The 21,582-nt window shown below is 47.9% G+C and overlaps 1 protein-coding gene across 5 annotated transcripts in view; it reads left to right on the top strand.

Moving 5' to 3' along the window:
* Positions 1–21,582, top strand: part of LOC144680067 (arf-GAP with GTPase, ANK repeat and PH domain-containing protein 3-like) — a 708,867-nt gene that overhangs the window by 666,141 nt on the left and 21,144 nt on the right. For all 5 annotated transcript variants that reach the window (XM_078541211.1, XM_078541204.1, XM_078541205.1 and 2 more), the window contains 3 exons: positions 3,819–3,973; positions 7,977–8,067; positions 9,550–9,772. In XM_078541211.1, coding sequence (XP_078397337.1) covers positions 3,819–3,973; positions 7,977–8,067; positions 9,550–9,772 — 469 coding nt within the window. The remainder of the gene's footprint in view (positions 1–3,818; positions 3,974–7,976; positions 8,068–9,549; positions 9,773–21,582) is intronic.

Below are 21,582 nucleotides of genomic sequence, written 5' to 3' on the forward strand. Positions count from 1 at the left end.
GGTCCTAGTCTCTCCTACTAATGGAAACATCTTCCCCACGTCCACTCTATCCAGGCCTTACAGTATTCTGTAAGTTTCAATCAGATCCCCCCTCACCCTTCTAAACTCCATTGAGTATAGACCCAGAGTCCTCAAACGTTCCTCATATGTTAAGCCTTTCATTCCTGGGATCATTCTCGTGAATCTCCTCTGGACTCTCTCCAGGGCCAGCACATCCTTCCTGAGATACGGGGCCCAAAATTACTCACAATATTCTAAATGTGGTCTGACCAGAACCTTATAAAGCCTCAGCAGCACATCCCTGCTTTTATATTCTAGTCCTCTTGAAATAAATGCCAACATTGCATTTGCCTTCCTAACTACCGACTCAACCTGCAAGTTAACCTTAAGAGAATCCTGGACTAGGACTCCCAAGTCCCTTTGCACTCCAGACTTCTGAATTCTCTCCCCATTTAGAAATCATGGGTGATTTTAATCTACACATAAACTGGAAAAATCAGATTGGCAGTAGTAGCCTGGATGAGGAGTTCTTAAAGTGCTCTTGAGATAGTTTCTTAGACCAGCGTGTTCTGGAACCAACTAGAGAGCAGGTTATATTAGACTTGGTATTGTGTAACGTGACAGGATTAATTACTTACCTCAGAGTAAAGGCACCCCTGGCTAGCAGCGACCACAATATGATTGAATTTTATATTCAGTTTGAAAGGGAGAAGAGTGGGTCTAAGACTAGTATCTTAAACTTAATAAGGGCAACTATATGGGGATGAAAGCTGAGCTAGCTGAAGTGAACTGGGAAATTAGGCTAGAGGATAGATCAATAGAGAAGCAGTGGCAGATATTTGAGGGGATATTTCAGAGTATTCAGAATAAGTACATTCCTCCTATAAAGAAAAATTCTAAGGGAAACCTAAGGAAAAAGCATTCAACTCTGCAAAGACGAGTAGCAGGACAGATGGTTGGACAGAACATAAAGAACGGCAGAGAATGACTAAAAGGTTAATCAGGATAAGGAAATTAGAGTATGAGAAGAAGCTAGCTAGAAATGTTAAAACGGATAGCAAGAGTTTCTACAGGCATTTAACAAGGAAAAGATTGAGTAAAGTGAGTGCTGGTCCTCGAGAAAGTGACAGTGGGGAGTTCATGATTGATAATAAGGAAATGGCGGAAGAATTGAACAAATATTTTGCTTCTGTGTTCACTATAGAGGATACAAAAAGCATTCCAGTTATAGCTGCAAATCAGGAGGTGAAAGGGAGAGAGGAACTTGGTGAAATTGAAATCACTGGGGAAACAGTACTGAACAAATTGATGGAGCTGGGGGCTGACAAGTCTTCAGGTCTCGATGGACTACATCCTAGGGACTTAAAAGAGGTGGCTAATGATGTAGTTGATGCGCTGGTGTTAATTTTTCAAAATTCGCTAGATTCTGGAAAGGTTTAATCAGGTTGGAAAGTAGTAAATATAATCCCTCTATTCAAGAAGAGAGGGAGGCAGAAACCAGGAAACTATAGGCCAGTTAGCTTGACGTCTGTTGTGGGGAAATTATTAGAATCGATCATTAAGGAGATTATTGCTGGGCACTTAGAAGAGCTCAAGGCAATAGGGAAGAGTCAGCATGGTTTTGTGAAAGGAAAATCATGTTTAACCAATTTACTGGGGTTTTTTGAAGGAATAACATACACAGTGGATAAAGGGGAGCCTGTAGACGTGCAGTACTTGGATTTCCAGAAGGTATTTGATAAGGTACCACATCAAAGATTATGACAGAAAATAAAAGTGCATGGTATAGGGGGTAATATATTAGCATGGATTGAAGATTGGCTGGCTGGCAGAAAGCAGAGAGTTGGCATAAATGGTCTTTTTCGGATTGGCAGGATGTGACAAGTGGAGTCCCACAGGGGTCTGTGCTGGGGTCTCAACCTTTTATGATTTACATCAATGACTGAGATAAGCGGAGTGAGGACATGGTAGCTAAATTTGCAGATGACACAAAGAGAGGTAGGGAAGTATGTTGTGAAGAGGACATGAGGTTGCAGATGGATATAGTTAGGTTGAGTGAGTGGGTAAAGATCTGGCAAATGGAGTTTAATGTGGGAAAATGTGAAGTTGTTCACTTTGGCAGAAGAACAAAAAAGCAGAGTATTTCTTAAATGGAGAACGACTGCAGAACTCTGAGGTGCAGAAGGATCTAGGTGTTCTAGTACATGAGACACAAAATGTTAGTATACAGGTACAGCAAGTAATTAAGGCGGCTAATGGAATGCTATCCTTTATTACTTTAGGGATTGAACATAAAAGTAAGGATGTTATGCTTCAGTTATACAGGGCATTGGTGAGACCGCACCTCGAATACTGTGTGCAGTTTTGGTCTCCTTATTTAAGGAAGGATGTAAATACATTGGGGGTGGTTCAGAAGAGGTTTACTAAATTGATACCTGGAATGAGTGGGTTGTCTTATGAGGAAAGGTTGGACAGACTGGGCTTGTTTCCACTGGAGTTTAGAAGAGTGAGGGGTGATTTGATTGAAGTAGACAAGATCCTGATCGGTCTTGACAGGGTGAACGTGGAAAGGATGTTTCCTCTTGTGGGTGAGTCCAGAACTAGGGGACACTGTTTTAAAATTAGGGGTCGCCCTTTTAGGACAGAGATGAGAAGAATTTTTTTCTCTCTGAGGGTTGTGCCACTTTGGAACTCTCTGTCTCAGAAGGTGGTGGAGGTGGGGTCATTGAATATTTTTAATGCAGAGGTAGATAGATTCTTGTTAGGCACAGAATCAAAGGTTATCCGGGTTAGATGGGAACGTGGAAATCGAAACACATGAAGATCAGCTATGATCTTATTGAATGGCGCAGCAGTCTCAAGGGGCCGAATGGTCTACTCCTGTTCCTATTTCTTATGTTCTTATGCACTTATGTTGTCAGTAAATCACAGTTAGAGCAATTTTGGGTTCCACACTGTGGGAAGGATTTTGATGCATTAGAGGTGTGTCCAGTTTCAGGAGGGAGGAGACCTGGATATAAGATTAAACGCGTGTGTTATACAATTGGAAAGGACAGAACACTGAAGACAGGAAGAGCGAGGGATTGTGAATTGTGCAATACCCATTACTGCTGTAGAAGTGGGGCCAGAGCCCACTCGACTATCTAAAGGAGTCAGAAGAGGAAATCTCTGGGGATTCTGTGACCCAAGTGAGAGAGGGTTCATAGACACACGCTTTGTCGGTGGTAACCGTGTCAGGAGAATTCGGATGGAATACAGTTACTCGTGAATGCAATTGGAGGATCAAAACAATTGGATGGGAATTGAGAGACGCTGCATCAGAGGAGCTGAGTTGGAAAGACAGTGGCCGGGATTTTCCGGCCCCCCCACTGCCGGGATCTTGCGATTCCTCCGGAAGTCAATGGACTTTTGGCTGGCCTGCCACATCATCCGCACTTGGGTTGAATATTAGGGACTGGGACCAGACCCTAAAATCGCTAAAATGGGAAGGAAAGCTCAGAGAAGCATAAAGTCATCCCCACCCCACCTGGTCAGGAACAAGATATTGAGTAACTGGTTAGATCCTGTCCTTTCCTGGAATCACTAAGACAGGGTAAAGCTCCTTCTACACTATCCCAATAAAACATTCCCAGAATAAGTACCGCACGGGGTTAGATACAGAGCAAAGTGCCCTGAGGTGGTAATTTGAGGTAGAGTATGATGAGGTGCGGTGAGTGGGTGCTTTGTTGGATTGGGGGTGAGGTAATCAAGGTCCTGAACTGTCCTGTTGTGTCGATGCCGATTCTGACTGTCCCACTCTCTCACTTTTTATCTTACAGATGGTGAAGAATCCTATGAGTTTGTGATTGTGTCACTAACTGGGCAAACTTGGCATTTTGAGGCCTCGAACTCTGATGAGAGAGAATCATGGGTGCTTGCGATTGAGAGTCAGATCTTTGCCAGTCTACAGTCATGTGAAAGCAGCAAAAATAAGGTAAGACTGTACACAAGAGCGCGAGAGCTCACCATTAAATTTGGTGAGAAGGAAACCGACCAGACTGTGCGACATGTTTCCATCCCTGGACGCTGGGAGCTCAGGTACATGAGAGGATCAGTGTGAGTGTATTACTGTGTCCAGGCATTGCTTCCCTTCTGAAGGTTGGACACCCTGTGCCGGCCCATGACTCTCAAGTGGTTGACCGATTCCAGCTTTCCCTGTGCCCTGCTGATACATAGTTCCCGAAACTTTGGTGTGAGTGACCTCAAGCCCTCAAGTGAGTGGCCACCTTTTGTCAGTTGGATTAACTACCCTTAGCTCCCCCTCTTCTCTGTTTTCTGATTTGTAAACAGTTTGGTGTCAGTTCTGAATAACCTCCTTACAGATAGATATAACCAGCAGGATCGAGTGTCACACTGCCCTGGAATTGGAGTTTGCAGGTCACTGAGTAAGCATCACACCAGCTCCAGTAATGGAGATTACCCGGTTAATGTGTACAGATTGCTGTTTACTCACTCTCCTGTAATGGAGATACCCAGTTCATGATAACTCTCTCTTTGCAGCACACATCAAGGCTGATCCACTCTGAGTGAATTGCATTCTCTGCTTCTGGCAGCTGCTGCCTCCTGTCTGTCAGAACCAGTCTGAGCCTGGCTCCGGTACAGTGTGTTCACAGGTAGTATTATTACAGGTGACAGGCCACTGATGTACAGAGGTCTATGTCAGACAGTGATAAAGAGCTTAATTTTAATATCCTTTTATGCATGCAGCAATGGCTGTTGTGAAAAAAAAGAAAAAGTCACTCCAGATAATACACTGCCTGTGCTGAAACATGAGCAACAAAAACTAATACCGAGGACGTCAGGGACAAGAGCAATCTTCAGCCAGAAGTGCCGAGTGGATGATCCATCTTGGCCTCCGGAGAAGGCCCAAAGCATCACAGATGCCAGTCTTCATCCAATTCCATTCAGTCCACGTGATATCGAGAAACAGCTGGAGGCACTGGATACTGCAAAGGCTATGGACCCTGACAATATTCCGACAATAGTACTGAAGCCTTGTGCACCAGAACTTGCCGTGCCCCTAGCCAAGCTGTTCCAGTACAGCTACAACATTGGCATCTACCCGGCTATGTGGAAAATTGCCCAGGTATGTTCTGTACACAAAGAGCAGGACAAATCCAACGCGGCCAATTACCGCCCCTTCAGTCTACTCTCCATCATCAGCAAGTTAATGTAAAGCATCACTTACTCAGCAGTAACCTGCTCACTGACGCCCAGTTTGGGTTCCGCCAGGGTCACTCAGCTCCTGACCTCATTTCAGCCTTGGTTCAAATATGGACAAAAGAGCTGAACTCCCGAGGTGAGGTGAGAGTGACTGCCCTTGCCACCAAGGGAGCATTTGACCGAGTGTGGCATCAAGGAGCCCGAGCAAAACTGGAGTCAATGGGAATCGGGAAAAACTCTCCACTGGCTGGAGTCATACCTAGCACAAAGGAAGATGGTTGTGGTTGTTGGAGATCAGTCATCTCAGCTCCAGGACATCACTGCAGGAGTTGCTCAGGGTAGTGTCCTCGGCCCAACCATCTTCAGCTGCTTCATCAATGACCTTCCTTCCATCATAAGGTCAGAAGTGGGGATGTTCGCTGATGATTGCACAATGTTCGGCACCATTCACGACTCCTCAGATACTGAAGCAGTCCATGTCCAAATGCAGCAAGACCTGGACAATATCCAGGCTTGGGCTGACAAGTAGCAAGTAACATTCACGCCACACAAGTGTCAGGCAATGACCATCTCCAACAAGAGAGAATCTAACCATCACCCCTTGACATTCAATGGCATTACCATCTCTGAATCCCCCACTATCATCATCCTGGGGGTTACCATGGACCAAAAACTGAATTGGACCAGCCATATAAATACTGTGGCTACAAGAGCAGGTTAGAGGCTAGGAATCCTGCGCCAAGTAACTCACCTCCTGACTCCCCAACTACAAGGCACAAGTCAGGAGTGTGGTGAAATAATCCCCAGTTGCCTGGATGAGTGCAGCTCCCACAACACTCAAGAAGCTCAACACCATCCAGGACAAAGCAGCCGCCTTGATTGCCACCCCATCTCCCACTTTCAACCTTCACTCCCTCCACAATCGAAACACAGCGGCAGCAGTGTGTGCCATCTACAAGATGCACTGCAGTAACTCATCAAGGCTCTTTTGAAAGCACCTTCCAAGCCTATGAACTCTACCACCTAGAAGGACAAGGGCAGCAGATAGATGGGAACACCACCACCTGCAAGTTCCCGTCCAAGTCACTCACCATCCTGACTTGGAAATATATCGCCGTTCCTTCACTGTCATTGTGTCAAACTCCTGGAACTCCCTTACTAACAGCACTGGGTGTACCTACTGCAGCGGTTCAAGAAGGCAGCTCACCACCACCTTCTCAAGGGCAACTAGGGATGGGCTATAAATGCTGGTTTAGCCAGCGAAGCCCACATCCCACGAAAGAATAAGAAGAAAGGAAAGGAGATGCATTACACCCAAAAATAACAAGTGGTGGAATAAATTAGCTGGGAAGAACATTGCAAAGAGGATGAGGCAGTCAGATTTGTTTCTGAAGAGAGAAAGCATTGAGGGATATGCCATGTGATAGAGTTGAGGGATATGGGGTGTGGGTGGTGTTGAGGGATATGAGGACAGGGTGGGGTTTAGAGAATCATACAGTCATTTACGGCATAGAAGGAGACCATGTGGCCCATCAAGTCCATGCTGGGTCTCCATGGAGCAATCCAGTCAGTTCCATTCCGATCTTGCACGTTTACCTGCCTTAGATCTGTCCATTAACCAATATGATCTGGGTCTGAGAGCCCATAACTGATGCCTCACCCAAATGACCAATTTACAGTTCTCATTCCAGATTACTGATGTCACCATCACTTCTATAATTAGCTCCTGCTGCTTCCCATCTTTCAACTTATTCCTTTTCACAGGTCAGCTTGGCTCAGTGGGTAGCACTCATGCCTCTAAGTCAGGAGGTTGCAAGTTCAAGTCCCAATCCAGTGAGTTGAGTGAGCACACTTAATTTAGACTGACACTCCAGCCCAGTACTGAGGGAGTAATGCATTGCCAGGAGTGCCTTTTCTTTAATGCCATATTAAACTGAGGCCCCAGCTATCCTCACAGGTAGATGTAAAAGATCCCATGGCACTATTCAAAAAGCAGGGAAGCTCTTTCAAACTCCTGGTCATTATTTATCCTCAATCAACAGCAACAAAAAAAGGTCAATTTTAACATAATTATGGAGAAGGATGAAGATAAAATATGAGTTAAAGTTCTGAATTGGGGCAAGGCCAATTTTACTAAGCTGAGAAGTGATTTAGTAAGTGTGGACTGGAAACGGCTTCTTGAAGGTAAATCAGTGTCAGAGCAGTGGGAGGCAATCACAGGGGAGATTCAAGGGCTTCAGGGTAAACATGTTCCCACAAAGAAAAAGAGTGTGACGGCCAAATCTAGCGCCCCCCTGGATGTCACGGAGATTACAGAGCAAGAAAAGGCTGAAAAGGAAAGCTCATGTCAGACCCTGAGAGCTCAACACTACAGGAAGCCGAGAGGAGTATAGAAAGAGGAGGGGTGGAATCTAAAAGGAAATTAGGAAAGCAATGAGAGGGCATGAAAGAATATTGGCAAAAATCAAGGGGAACCCAAAGATGTTTTATCAATACATTAAGAGTAAGCGAATAACTAAGGAAAGAGTAGGGCCCTTAAAAGACCAAAAAGGTCACCTGTGTGTAGAGGCAGAGGAAGTGGGTATGGTTCTTAATGAATACTTTACAAGGAGTGGATGGGGAGTGGGTGATGTTGAGATGAGGAGTGGGTGGGATTGATGTTTGTAAAAAGGTTGGGATTTGGGATGGAATGCTCCTGCTGCTGCTGGACTTGCTCTTGAATGCAAACAGTCACTATCCTGATTAATTTACATTTCTTCTCTGTTTGGTTTTAGTCCCGATTGGGAAGCCAGAGCGATGCTATCGCTATCCAGTCAATCCGGAACATGCGAGGGAATGGTTTTTGTGTTGACTGTGATACGCCAAGTGAGTATTTTGCAGGATGGTGCAGAGTCCCACATTACAGGACAGTGCAGAGTCCCACATTACAGGACGGTGCAGAGCCCCACATTACAGGACGGTGCAGAGTCCCATAGCGCAGGACGGTGCAGAGCCCCACATTACAGGACAGTGCAGAGCCCCACATTACAGGACGGTGCAGAGTCCCACATTACAGGACGGTGCAGAGTCCCACATTACAGGACAGTGCAGAGTCCCACATTACAGGAAGGTGCAGAGCCCCACATTACAGGACGGTGCAGAGTCCCATAGCGCAGGATGGTGCAGAGCCCCACATTACAGGACAGTGCAGAGCCCCACATTACAGGACGGTGCAGAGTCCCACATTACAGGACGGTGCAGAGTCCCACATTACAGGACAGTGCAGAGTCCCACATTACAGGACAGTGCAGAGTCCCACATTACAGGACGGTGCAGAGCCCCACATTACAGGACGGTGCAGAGTCCCATAGCGCAGGATGGTGCAGAGCCCCACATTACAGGACAGTGCAGAGCCCCACATTACAGGACGGTGCAGAGTCCCACATTACAGGACGGTGCAGAGTCCCACATTACAGGACAGTGCAGAGTCCCACATTACAGGACAGTGCAGAGTCCCACATCACAGGACGGTGCAGAGTCCCACATTACAGGACAGTGCAGAGTCCCACATTAAAGGACGGTGCAGAGTCCCACATTACAGGACAGTGCAGAGTCCCACATTAAAGGACGGTGCAGAGTCCCACATTACAGGACAGAGTCCCACATTACAGGATGGTGCAGAGTCCCACAGCGCAGGACAGTGCAGATGCTGCCTGACCCCATAGTAACCCAAGGATACAGTGCGGCTACGGTGCCACCTCCTATGAACATGTTTCCCTTCCCTCAAGCTCCGCACCTTCTGTCTCCATGGTCAATCACACCAGTCAGAGTCCCAGAGCGCAGGACAGTGCAGAGTCCCACAGTGCAGGATAGTAATGAGGCCTCAGCGCAGGACCGTAATGGGACCCACAGTACAGGAGTATAACAAGGCCCACGGCGCTGGATTGTAATGAGACCCATGGCGCTGGATTGTAATGACACCCACAGTGCAGGACTAATAGATGGTCCATTTAGAGAAGGTGTTGGGATCACCCAGCTTACTGAGGTAACAGTTTGGATGCTGCAGGAATCAGTAGGACTCAGTCCAGATCCCCAGGTCTAGATGTCGAGGGCAGATTGAAGCTCTGTGTATGGCCCTTCCTCAAACCAGAGTGTAAAGGTCCAGTGCTGAAGAGGTTGATTGCAGCTCACCTCATGCCCAGTGCCCCCTGCTCCCAATCGGTTGTGACATTCATGGTTTCAGCCAGGCTGTGAATCCCCAGGCTGCTGTTTGATGAGATTTCCCTCGCTTACTGCACTGATAGAGGCAGCTTTCTTGCTCTGATTTTGAATGTGCGTGATATGCTAATGTCTCCACACTTTTCACAGATCCTGACTGGGCGAGCTTGAACCTTGGAGCCCTAATCTGCATAGAATGTTCTGGCATCCACCGGAATCTGGGTACGCACCTGTCGCGGGTACGCTCCCTCGACTTGGACGACTGGCCTGTCGAACTCATCATGGTGATGACAGGAATCGGGAACGCCATGGCCAACAGTGTGTGGGAGGACTCCATGCAGGGACTGACTAAACCCAACCAGGACAGCAGCAGGTACAGCGCAGGACCCATGCAGCACAGGCGCACTCTGGATCCCAGCAGCACAGGCAGACACAGGACCCATGTAGCACAGGCAGACACAGGACTTGTATAGCACAGGCATGCGCAGGGCCCCTACCGCGTGGGCAGACACAGGACCCTTACAGCACAGGCAACACAGGGCCCATGTAGCACAGGCAGACACAAGGCCCCTACAACACAGGCAGACACAGAACACCTACAGCACAGGCAGACTGAAGACCCGTATAGCACAGGCAGAAACAGGACCCATGTAGCACAGGCAGACGCAAAACCCATGTAGCACAGGCAGACATAAGACCTGTGTAGCACAGACAGACACATGACCCCTACAGCACAGGCAGACACAGGACCCCTACAACCCAGGCAGGTACAGGACCCCTACAACCCAGGCAGACATAGGACCCGTACAACACAGGCAGACACAAGACCCATGTAGCACAGGCAGGCAAAGGACCCCTACAACACAGGTAGACAAAGGACCTGTGTAGCACAGACAGGCACAAGAACCGTGTAGCACAGGCAGATACAGGATCTCTGCCGCACAGGAAGACGCAAGACCCGTGTAGCACAGGCAGACACAAGACCCATGTATTACAGGCAGATACAGGACCCCTGCAGCACAGGCAGATGCAGGACCCCTACTGCACAGGCAGACACAAGACCCATGCAGCACAGGCAGACACCATACCCGTGTAGCACAGGCAGACACAGGACCCGTGTAGCACAGGCAGACAGAAGACCAGTGTAGCACAGGCAGACACAGGGCCCTTTCAGCACAGGCAGACACAGGACCTGTGGAGCACAGGCAGACACAGGACCCCTACAACACAGGCCCACACATTAGCCATGCAGCAGAGGTGCACACATTACTCATGCAGTGGTTCTGACCCTAGTTTGGTGAACCACAGACTATGAGCTCAAACCCCACTGTGCCAAATCATAAAGCTGACATTTGTGGCACCTGGAAAAGTCACCATGAAAACTGCCGGATTGTCGTAAAAAGCCACCGATGTCCTTCAGGGAGGGGAACCTGCTGTCCCCACCCAGTCTGGACCTACATGTGACTCCAGTCCCACACTGATCGACTAAGGATAACATGGAATGAGCTATAATTACATCCTTGCCCCAGTGTTGCCCATATTTAATATTTCTCAGTCAGTTTTGCAGCAAAACCTCCTGAATTTGTCTGGGAGTGAAGAATGATGTGTGCCTGAGGGTCATCTGTGATCAACATGTGTCAATGTTAGTAAGCGTGCACTGAGAGTTCAGAAAGGGGAGGCTTCTAATGATTATGTACAGGAGTATGTGCCTTTCCCAGATAATGATGAGTGTTTGGAGAAGGGGGCTACCTTGTCTCACCAGAAGAGTTTTAGCAAGGTTATTTATACAGACGCAAAGGGACAGGTGTAGGTCATTCATTAGTAAGTTTGCGGATGACACAAAGATTGGCAGGGTGGTTAAAATTGAAGTTGAGTGTCTTGGGCTACAGGAAGATATAGACGGGATGGTCAACTGGGCAGATAAGTGGTAGATGGAATTTAACCCTGAAAAGTGTGAGGTGATACACTTTGGAAGGAGTAATTTGACAAGGAAGTATTCAATGAATGACATGGCACTAAGAAGTTCTGAGGAACAAAGGGACCTTGGCGCGTGTGTCCATAGATCTCTGAAGGCGGAGGGGCATGTTAGTGGGGTGGTGAAAAAGGCATATGGGACACTTGCCTTTATCAACTGCGGCATAGATTACAAAATTAGGGAGGTCATGTTGGAGTTGTATAGAACCTTGGTGAGGCCACAGCTGGAGTACTGTGTGCAGTTCTGGTCGTCACATTATAGGAAGGATGTGATTGCACTGGAGGGGGTGCAGAGGAGATTCACCAGGATGTTGCCTGGGATGAAACATTTAAGTTATGAAGAGAGGTTGGGTTGTTTTCATTGGAGCAGAGAAGACTGAGGGGCGACCTGATCGAGGTGTACAAGATTATGAGGGGCAAGGACAGGGTGGATAGGGAGCAGCTGTTTCCCTTAGTTGAAGGGTCAGTCACAAGGGGGCATGAGTTCAAGGTGAGGGGCAGGAGGTTTAGGGGGAATGTGAGGAAAAACTTTTTTACCCAGAGGGTGGTGACGGTCTGGAATGCACTGCCTGGGAGGGTGGTGGAGGCGGGTTGCCTCACATCCTTTAAAAAGTACCTGGATGAGCACTTGGCACATCCTAACATTCAAGGCTATGGGCCAAGTGCTGGTAAATGGGATTAGGTAGGTAGGTCAGGTGTTTCTCACGAGTCGGTGCAGACTCGATGGACCGAAGGTCCTCTTCTGCACTGTGATTCTGTGATTCAGCCCTTTGGGCCCGTTCTGTCAAGATACTGGGTCAATGCAGTGAGGCATTGGTGGAAACGCATCCGTAAAGTGACTATAATAGAACTCAAGCCTTGCACTGGGACTATTGGTTTGGGATTCTAACACTGCACTGCTATAGCTACTTGTATGTGTCTGCCTTAGAGCTAATGGGATAGTATTGCACTGTGCTGTGTACTGTTGGTATCTGACATCTCAGTCACATGTCCATCAAATGCTCTTCCAGTTGGATGAGATGGGATCACAATTGGTGACCAGTTAATTGGAAAGAGGGACATCAATGGACTTTATTTTCTTTCCTCTCTTGTACATTTCTTTCTTTCAGACAAACGCTAAACTAAATCTTTTACTGCCTTCTAAGTTCGACATAAAATATCCCACAGTGCTATTTTGAAGAAGAGTGGCGAGTTCCCTCTGGTTCTTGGGCCAATATTTATTCTTCAAACAGCTTCACTAAAGCAGATTAGCCAGCAGTTATCACATGGTTGAAGTTGCTGCCTGTAAACTGGCGGCTGTGTTTCCTACATTACAACAGTGATTACACTTCAAAAAGTGCCCCATTGGCTGTAAAGCACTTTGGGACGTCCTGAGGTTGTGAAAGGTGCTATATAAATGCAGATCTTTCTTTAATACTGTCCTTCTCATTAAATACAACTCAATATTTGTGGAACACAGTGAGTGGTGTTCCTGCTCAATGCAGTGACCAAAACTCTAAGGAGTTACTGCTACTACATTGACCCTGACAATCCACTGGAATAAGGAGACTGCTGGGAGCAGCTACACCACACTCCATGGGGAGGCGATGGCAGAGTGGTATTGTCACTGGACTAGTGATGTTCAAATCCCAACATGGCAGATGGTGGAATTTAAATTTAAAAAAGACTCTGCAATTAAAACCATTGTTGTAAAAACCCATCTGGTTCACTAATGTCCTTTAAGGAAGGAAATCTACTGTCCTTACCTGGTCTGGCCTACATGTGACTCCAGACCCACAGCAACGTGGTTGACTCTTAACTGCCCTCAACACCCACATCCCAAGAATGAATAATAAAAAAAAACATGGACTACAGCAATCCAACTTTCATAACCTTCTCAAAACAATTAGGAGTGGGCAATAAAATGCCAGCCTTACCAGCATGCCCCGAGTCTGAGGATAGATTAAAAAATGTAAGATTAATCCTATCCCAGCAAACTGGAGGTATCTGTACCCATGGAGTTAATCATCAGCAGTACCTGGGGTGTCAGAGGGGCTGTTTGCTGGTTTTTCTCATATTGTTTTATTTAAACCTCAGTAGCTGCCATTCTGAGTGGGTGATCCTATTCATCTTGTCTGCAAGTAATCAATAGAGATAATTCTTTGAATGAAGATGCCTTAGGGACTCGGCAGCCTTTCTCCAAAGTCTGTGTAACCATTGCATTGCTGCAGATTTCTGCTTAGGGCTGGTTTGAAGTGCTGGAGGGCTGGTACCAACACTAGTTATCTCTAGCAGTGAACTTCTCCTGACATCTCTCTGCATTTTACCCACTTTCACTGGTGTCTTGGATCAAGATGGCCATTAACAGTTCATTGCTCTTTCACCACTTGCTCAGGATGAAAGATGGTCAAAACAAAAAGGGAAGTGGTTTCAGCCCTATAACCCTCAATCTCACCTACCCACCTCCTGTCCATATCCCTCAATCTCACCTACCCACCTCCTGTCCATAACCCTCAATCCCACCTCCCCACCTCCTCTCCATATCCCTCAATCCCACCTCCTCTCCATATCCCTCAATCTCACCTACCCACCTCCTCTCCATATCCCTCAATCTCACCTACCCACCTCCTGTCCATATCCCTGAATCTCACCTACCCACCTCCTGTCCATATCCCTCAATCTCACCTACCCACCTCCTGTCCATAACCCTCAATCTCACCTACCCACCTCTAGTCCATATCCCTCAATCTCACCTACCCACCTCCTGTCCATAACCCTCAATCTCACCTACCCACCTCCTCTCCATATCCCTCAATCCCACCTACCCACCTCCTGTCCATATCCCTCAATCTCACCTACCCACCTCCTCTCCATGTCCCTCAATCCCACCTACCTACCTCCTCTCCATATCCCACCTACCCACCTCCTCTCCAAATCCCTCAATCCCACCTACCCACCTCCTGTCCATATCCCTCAATCTCACCTACCCACCTCCTCTCCATATCCCTCAATCCCACCTACCCACCTCCTCTCCATATCCCTCAATCCCACCTCCTATCTATATCCCTCAATCCCACCTCTCCCCCATATCCCCCAACTCTAACTACTCACCCACCCTAACCCTATTTCTCGCTGTTCTCTCTTTCTCCCAATCACACCCTATCCCACTGTCCTATTTTAAAGCACATTATAACCCGTGATTTCCTTCCCAGCAGAACCTCCAGACCTTTCACTCTCCCCAAACATATACAATCCCTGTGCAGGAGAGACTACACATTCAGACTGTTTCACACCTTTCATGGATGTAGACACCCAAATCCTTCATACTCGAAATCACAGAGCCCTTCTCGCACACTCACTGCTTCGGAAAGTGATCTTTGCACACTTGCAGAAACAGAAAGTGATCCTAGCACACTTGCTGAATCGGAGAGTGTTCCTCGCACACTCACGGAATCAGAGAATGATTCTCGCACACTCACTGAATCAGAGAATAATTCTCGCACACTCACTGAATCAGAGAATGATTCTCGCACACTCACTGAATCAGAGAATGATCCTCGCACACTCACTGAATCAGAAAGTGATCATCGCATGTTCACTGAATCAGAGAATGATCATCACACACTCACTGAATCAGAGAATGATCATCGCACGCTCACTGAATCAGAGAGTGATCATCACATGCTCACTGAATCAGAGTGATCATCGCACGCTCATTGAATCAGAGAATGATCCTTGTATACTCGCTGAATCAGGGAGTGATCCTTGCACACTCACTGAATCAGAAAATGACCCTCAAAGACACTCACTGAATCAGAGAGTGACCCAAGCACACTTGCTGAATCAGAGTGATTCTCACACACTTGCTGGATCAGAGAATGGCCCTCACACACTCACTGAATCAGAGTGATCTTCGCACACTCACTGAATCAGAGCGTGATCCTCGCACACTTGCTGAATCGGAGTGAGCCTTGCACATTTGATGAATCAGAGAGTGATGCTCACACATTCGCTGAATCGAAGAGTGAACCTCGCATGCTCAATGAATCAGAGAGATCCTCACACACTCACTGAATCAGAGAGATCCTCACACACTCACTGAATCAGAGAGATCCTCACACACTCACTGAATCAGAGTGATCCTCACACACTCACTGAATCAGAGAGATCCTCACACACTCACTGAATCAGAGAGATCCTCACACACTCACTGAATCAGAGAGATCCTCACACACTCACTGAATCAGAGAGATCCTCACACACTCACTGAATCAGAGAGATCCTCACACACTCACTGAATCAGAGAGATCCTCACACACTCACTGAATCAGAGTGATCCTCACACACTCACTGAATCAGAGAGATCCTCACACACTCACTGAATCAGAGAGATCCTCACACACTCACTGAATCAGAGAGTGATCCTCACACACTCACTGAATCAGAGAGATCCTCACACACTCACTGAATCAGAGTGATCCTCACACACTCACTGAATCAGAGAGATCCTCACACACTCACTGAATCAGAGAGTGATCCTCACACACTCACTGAATCAGAGAGATCCTCACACACTCGCTGAATCAGAGTGATCCTCACACACTCACTGAATCAGAGAGATCCTCACACACTCACTGAATCAGAGAGATCCTCACACACTCACTGAATCAGAGTGATCCTCACACACTCACTGAATCAGAGAGATCCTCACACACTCACTGAATCAGAGATCCTCACACACTCACTGAATCAGAGAGTGATCCTCACACACTCACTGAATCAGAGAGATCCTCACACACTCACTGAATCAGAGAGATCCTCACACACTCACTGAATCAGAGAGATCCTCACACACTCACTGAATCAGAGTGATCCTCACACACTCACTGAATCAGAGAGATCCTCACACACTCACTGAATCAGAGAGATCCTCACACACTTGTTGAAATTTTCTTTATTCTTTCACGGGATGTGGGCTTCGCTGGCTGGCCCAGCATTTATTGCCCATCCCTAGTTGCCCTGGAGAAGGTGGTGGTGAGCTGCCTTCTTGAACCGCTGCAGTCCATGTGGTGTAGGTACACCCACAGTTCTGTTAGGGAGAGACTTCCAGGACTTTAATGCAGCGACAGTGAAGTCTGATATATTTCCAAGCCAAGATGGTGAGTGGCTTGGAGGGGAACTTGCAGGTGGTGGTGTTCCCATGTGTCTGCTGACTTTCTAGATGGTAATGATCATTGGTTTGGAAGGTACTGTCGAAGAAGCCTTAGTGAGTTGCTGCAGTGCATCTTGTAGATGGTACACACTGCTGCTACTGTGCATCGGTGGTGGAGGGAATGAATGTTTGTGGATGTGGTGCCAATCAAGCGGGGCTGCTTTGTCCTGGATGGTGTGGAGCTTCTTGAGTTTTGTGGGAGTTGCCCTCATCCAGGCAAGTGGAGAGTATTCCATCATACTCCTGACTTGTGCCTTGTAGATGGTGGACAAGCTTTGGGGAGTCAGGAGGTGAGTTACTCACCACAGGATTCCTAGCCTCTGACCTGCTCTTGTAGCCATAGAATTTATGTGGCGAGTCCAGTTCAGTTTCTGGTCAATGGCAACCCCCAGGATGTTGATAGTGGGGGATTCAGTGATGGTAATGCCATTGAATGTCATGGGGTGATGGTTAGATTCTCTCTTGTTGGGGATGGTCATTGCCTGGCACTTGTGTAGCGTGAATGTTACTTGCCACTTATCAGCCCAGTCCTGGATATTGTCCAGGCCTTGCTGCATTTGGACATGGACTGCTTCAGTATCTGAGGAGTCGTGAATGGTGCTGAATATTGTGCAATCATCAGCGAACATCCCCACTTCTGACCTTATGATGGAAGGAAGGTCATTGATGAAGCAGCTGAAGATGGTTAGGCCGAGGACACTACCCTGAGAAACTCCTGCAGTGATGTCCTGGAGCTGAGATAATTGCCCTCCGACAACCACAACCATCTTTGACGTAGGTATGACTCCAACCAACAGAGAGTTTTCTCCTTGATTCCCATTGACTCCAGTTTTGCTTGGGCTCCTTGATGCCACACTCGGTCAAATGCTCCCTTGATGGCAAGGGCAGTCACTCTCACCTCACCTCGGGAGTTCAGCTCCTTTGTCCATGTTTGAACCAAGGCTGTAATGAGGTCAGGAGCTGAGTGGCCCTGTTGGAACCCAAACTGGGCGTTAGTGAGCAGGTTATTGCTAAGCAAGTGCTGCTTGATAGCACTGATGATGAACCCTTCCATCACTTTACTGATGATGGAGAGTAGACTGATGGGGCGGTAATTGGCCGGGTTGGATTTGTCCTGCTTTTTGTGTACAGGACATACCTGGGCAATTTTCCACATAGCCGGGTAGATGCCAGTGTTGTAACTGTACTGGAACAGCTTGGCTAGGGGCGCAGCAAGTTCTGGAGCAAATGACTTCAGTACTATCGCTAGAATATTGTCAAGGACCATAGCCTTTGCAGCATCCAGTGCCTTCAGCCATTTCTTGATATGTGGAGTGAATGGAATTGGCTGAAGACTGGCATCTGTGATGCTGGCTCCCTCCGGCAGAGGCTGAGATGGATAACCCACTCGGCACTTGTGGCTGAAGATTCTTGCAAGTTCTTCAGCCTTATCTTTTGCACTGATGTGCTGGGCTCCCCCATCATTAAGGATGGGGATATTTGTGGAGCCTCTTCCTCCAGTGAGTTGTTTTAATTGTCCACCACCATTCACGACTGGATGTGGCAGGATTGCAGAACTTAGATCTGACCTGTTGGTTGTCAAATCACTTAGCCCTGTCTAACACTTGCTGCTTATGCTGTTTGGCACAAAAGTATCCCTGTGGTATAGCTTCACCAGGTAGACACCTCATTTTTAGGTATGCCTGGTGCTGCTCCTGGCATGCTCTCCTGCACTCTTCATTGAACCAGGGTTGATTCCCTGGCTCAGTGGTAATGGTAGCATGGGGGATATGCTGGGATGAGGTTACAGATTGTGGTTGAATACAATTCCGCTGCTGCTGATGGCCCACAGCGCCATCAGGGGAGGCAGTGGCATAGTGGTATTTTCGCTGGACTGGTATTCCAGAGACACAAGGCAATGCTCTGGGCACTCAGGTTCAAATCCCACCATGGCAGATGTGAATTCAATAAAAATATGGAATTAAAAGTCTAATGATGACCATGAAACCATTGTCGATTGTTGTAAAAACCCATCTGGTTCACTAATGTCCTCTGAACAAGGGCAATTAGGGATGGGCAAAAAATGCTGGCCTCGCCAGCGATGCCCCTAACCCATGAATGAATAAAACAAAAAAAGTTGCCCAGTATTGCATTGCTAGATCTGTTCAAAATCTACCCTATTTAGCATGGTGGTGGTACCACACAACACGCTGGAGGGTATCCTCAATGTGAAGGCAGGACTTCGTCTCCATAAGGATTGTGTGGTGGTCACTTCAACCGATACTGTCATGGACAGATGCATCTGCAGCAGGCAGGTTGGTGAGGATGAGGTCAAGTATGTTTTTCCCTCTTGTTGGTTCCCTCACCACCTGCCGCAGACCCAGTCTAACAGCTATGTCCTTTAGGACTCAGCCAGCTCGGTCAGTAGTGGTGCTACCAAGCCACTCTTGTTGATGGACATTGAAGTTCCCCACCCAGAGTACATTCTGTGCCTTTGTCACCTTCAATGCTTCGTCCAAATGGTGTTCAACATGGAGGAGCACTGATTCATCAGCTGAGGGAGGGTGGTGGGTGGTAATCAGCAGGTTTCTTTGCCGATGTTTGACCTGATGCCATGAGACTTCATGGGGTCCAGATTCAATGTTGAGAACTCCCAGTGCATTTCCCTCCCGATTGTATACCATTGTGCCGTCACCTCTGCTGGGTCTGTCCTGGGACAGGACTTAAAGGGATGGTGATGGTCGTGACTGGGACATAAGCAGTCTCATGTCAGGGTGTTGTTTGATTTGCAGTGAGACAGCTCTCCCAATTTGGCACAAGCCTCAGGATGTAACTTAGATGCTGTTTCCGGTGCCTAGGTCAATGCTGGGTAATCCGTCCGGTTTCATTCTATTTTGTAGACTTAGTAGTGATTTTGATACAACTCAGTGTCTTGCTTGGCCATTTCAGAGGGCAGTTAAGAGTCAGCCACATTGCTGTGGGTCTGGAGTTACATGTAGGCCAGACCGGTTAAGGACGACAGGTTTCCTTCCCTAAAGGACATTAGTGAACCAGATCGATTTTTACGACAATTGACAGTGGTTTCATGGACATCATTACTGAGACTAACTTTATACCCGAGGTTTATTAACTGAATTAAATTCCACCATCTGCCATGATGTGATTGGAACCCATATCCCCAGAGCAGTTGCCTGGTCCTCTGGATTACTAGTCCCATCACATGACCACTGCACCCCCGCCTCCCCCAAAGAGAGTGATTCTTACACACCCACTGGATCGGAGTGATCCTCACACACTCACTGGATCAGAGCGATCCTCACACACTCACTGGATCGGAGCGATCCTCACACACTCGCTGGATCAGAGCGATCCACACACACTCACTGTATCGGAGTGATCCATACACACTCACTGGATCGGAGTGATCCTCACACATTCACTGGATCAGAGTGATCCTCACACACTCACTGGATCAGAGCGATCCTCACACACTCGCTGGATCAGAGCCATCCTCACACACTCGCTGGATCAGAGCGATCCACACACACTCACTGTATCGGAGTGATCCACACACACTCACTGGATCGGAGTGATCCTCACACACTCGCTGGATCAGAGCGATCCTCACACACTCGCTGGATCAGAGCGATCCTCACACACTCGCTGGATCAGAGCGATCCTCACACACTCGCTGGATCAGAGCGATCCTCACACACTCGCTGGATCAGAGCGATCCTCACACACTCGCTGGATCAGAGTGATCCTCACACACTGGCTGGATCAGAGCGATCCTCACACACCCGCTGGATCGGAGCGATCCTCACACACCCGCTGGATCAGAGCGATCCTCACACACCCGCTGGATCGGAGCAATCCTCACACACTCGCTGGATCAAAGCGATCCTCACACTCGCTGGATCAGAGTGATCCACACACACTCGCTGGATCGGAGTGATCCTCACACACCCGCTGGATCGGAGCGATCCTCACACACCCGCTGGATCAGAGGGATCCTCACACACTCACTGGATCAGAGCGATCCTCACACACTCGCTGGATCAGAGTGATCCACACACACTCGCTGGATCAGAGTGATCCTCACACACTCGCTGGATCAGAGTGATCCTCACACACTCGCTGGATCAGAGTGATCCTCCCACACTCACTGGATCAGAGTGATCCTCACACACTCGCTGGATCAGAGTGATCCACACACACTCGCTGGATCAGAGTGATCCTCACACACTCGCTGGATCAGAGTGATCCTCACACACTCGCTGGATCAGAGTGATCCTCACACACTCGCTGGATCAGAGTGATCCTCACACACTCGCTGGATCAGAGTGATCCACACACGCACGCTGGATCAGAGTGATCCTCACACATTCGCTGGATCGGAGTGATCCACACACACTCGCTGGATCAGAGTGATCCACACACACTCACTGGATCAGAGTGATCCACACACACTCGCTGGATCAGAGTGATCCTCACACACTCGCTGGATCGGAGCGATACTCATACACTCACTGGATTGGAGTGATCCTCACACACTCACTGGATCAGAGTGATCCTCACACACTTGCTGGATCAGAGTGATCCACACACACTCGCTGGATCAGAGTGATCCTCACACACTCACTGGATCGGAGTGATCCTCACACACTCACTGGATCAGAGTGATCCGCACACACTCACTGGATCAGAGCGATCCACACACACTCACTGGATCAGAGTGATCCGCACACACTCGCTGGATCGGAGTGATCCTCACACACTCACTGGACCGGAGTGATCCTCGCACACTCGCTGGATCGGAGTGATCCACACAATCACATATCCAGCTAATGCATGTGCTGGCTCCTAGTGAGGGTGGAGCACAATTGCTGTCATTCCCTGAGCTGATAAAGTTCAGAGTGCGTGTGGGTCAGGCTGATGATACATTTATTCATGTAATTTTGTGACAAATGAGGTTGGTGTCATGAGCTTGAGATGCCGTTTTGATCTAATGACATTCTCGTAATTAACAGCACAATTAT

Source organism: Cetorhinus maximus, chromosome 4, assembly GCF_964194155.1.
Source record: "Cetorhinus maximus chromosome 4, sCetMax3.hap1.1, whole genome shotgun sequence".
NCBI classification, from domain to species: domain Eukaryota; kingdom Metazoa; phylum Chordata; class Chondrichthyes; order Lamniformes; family Cetorhinidae; genus Cetorhinus; species Cetorhinus maximus.